The sequence below is a fragment of the Tupaia chinensis genome, unplaced genomic scaffold (genome assembly GCF_000334495.1).
Source record: "Tupaia chinensis unplaced genomic scaffold, TupChi_1.0 Scaffold000067_1, whole genome shotgun sequence".
Taxonomy (NCBI): domain Eukaryota; kingdom Metazoa; phylum Chordata; class Mammalia; order Scandentia; family Tupaiidae; genus Tupaia; species Tupaia belangeri.
In genome coordinates this window covers 3,230,343-3,231,925 of record NW_006159526.1, presented here as the reverse complement: position 1 = coordinate 3,231,925, position 1,583 = coordinate 3,230,343, and the positions used below count along the sequence as shown (strand labels likewise).

The 1,583-nt window shown below is 47.6% G+C and overlaps 1 protein-coding gene across 1 annotated transcript in view; it reads left to right on the top strand.

Annotated features, from left to right (window-relative positions):
• Positions 1–1,413: 1,413 nt before the first annotated feature.
• The window catches only part of ERCC2 (ERCC excision repair 2, TFIIH core complex helicase subunit), a gene marked incomplete in the record, with an annotated part of 22,335 nt that continues 22,165 nt past the window's right edge, over positions 1,414–1,583 (top strand). Inside the window, 1 exon segment of the mRNA XM_014583021.2 lies at positions 1,414–1,559. Coding sequence (XP_014438507.1) covers positions 1,555–1,559 — 5 coding nt within the window.

The window sequence follows — 1,583 nt, the reverse complement described above, 5'->3', positions numbered from 1 at the left end:
GACTACGTGGGAGTCCAGCGACACAGCCATTACGCTAACTGCTGGTTCCCCAGATTTTTTTTTTTTTAAGAGAGATTTTTCTTATAGGGCTCGTGTGCTCACTGGAGAGATAGAGAGAGATAGAGAAACAGAAAGTGAGAAATCATCCCTCAGGGTGAATAGCCATACCACAATCTGTTTTCCTCTATTCTCCTCTCTGGGTTTTGAGCACACATACACACATGCCTGGTGTGAGTTTCAAGCCGGTGGGTCTAGGACTCAAACCATGTTGACTACATGGTAGTCCAATGTCGTAACCATTATGTCATTTGCTGGTCCTTCCTTCTTTCTTTCTTTATTATTTTTTTTTTTCCATAGGGTATGTATACTTGTTGGAGAGAGAGAGTGAGAAATGACCCCCAGGGGAGATAGCCACCTTGCAATCTCTTCTCCTCTTCTTGGGATTTTGGGCACATGTGCACATGCACCAGGCATGTTTTTCAAGCTGCAGGGTCCGGGATTACAACCAGAGTTAGCCATATGGGATCCAGTGCCTTAACCACCACTCCACCTGCTGACCCTGATTGTCCCTATTTTGCAGATGAGAAAGCGGAACCCCAGAGAAATTACTTAATTTAATCAAAGTCATACAGTTAATAGAGAGTGGAGTCAAGGTTTGAACCCAGTCATTCTGCTTCCAGACCCTGCCCATGTCTTGGCCACCAATCCACATTGCTCTTCCATCACTGCTGGATTGAAATAACTAGCACTGTATCTCGAAGACCATATGTAGCAATTAGAAGAAGCTACTTATAAGTCATTTATCCCATGGAAGTCTAGGACCTTTTATTTTAAATTGATTGATTGATTTATTTATTTATTTATTTATTTATTTATTTAGAGAGGTTTTGGCTATAGGGCGCATGTGCTTGCCAGAAAGATAGAGAGAGGAAGGGAGAAATCACCCCCCAGGGGGGATAGACACACCGCAATCCCTTCTCCCCCATTCTCCTCTGGGATCTTGGGCATGCACGCACACGTGCCCGGCGTGAATTTAAGTCACCGGGCCAGAAATTGGAATGCGGTTGGGTACATGGGAGTCCAGCGACATAGCCATTATGCCAAATGCTGGTCCCTAAGACTCTTTATTAATGCATGTTCACCTAGAACAGCAAAGCCAGTCCTAACTTATGGGCCCCGAAGGGGTTTCCTATTTTTCTGTCTTTCTCCACCAGATTCCGTTCACTAAGCAAACGAATCTAGGTAGACTCATGAAGACGGAATCCTAATGAATGGAATCGATTCTCTCGGTTCTCTTCGTTCTCGGCGATCTACAGCTACGCCTCCGGCATCGCCTCTTCCTAGAGCACGCCCTCACATCTGCGCACGCGCAGCTTCCCGACTGGCTGTGTCCTAGCGGAGTGACAGTTGGCCTCAGCCAATGGCGTTTCGATAAAGGTGGAGCCCACCCTCGCGGGCGGTCACAACCCTACCTCTACTGAATATTTATGAGGGAGGCGGGTCATTGTCGCTGCATGCCGCGGGTCGTCGTTGCTGCTAGTCGCGGCCGTCGCCATGAAGTGAGAGGCGGGCTTGGGGTCGCG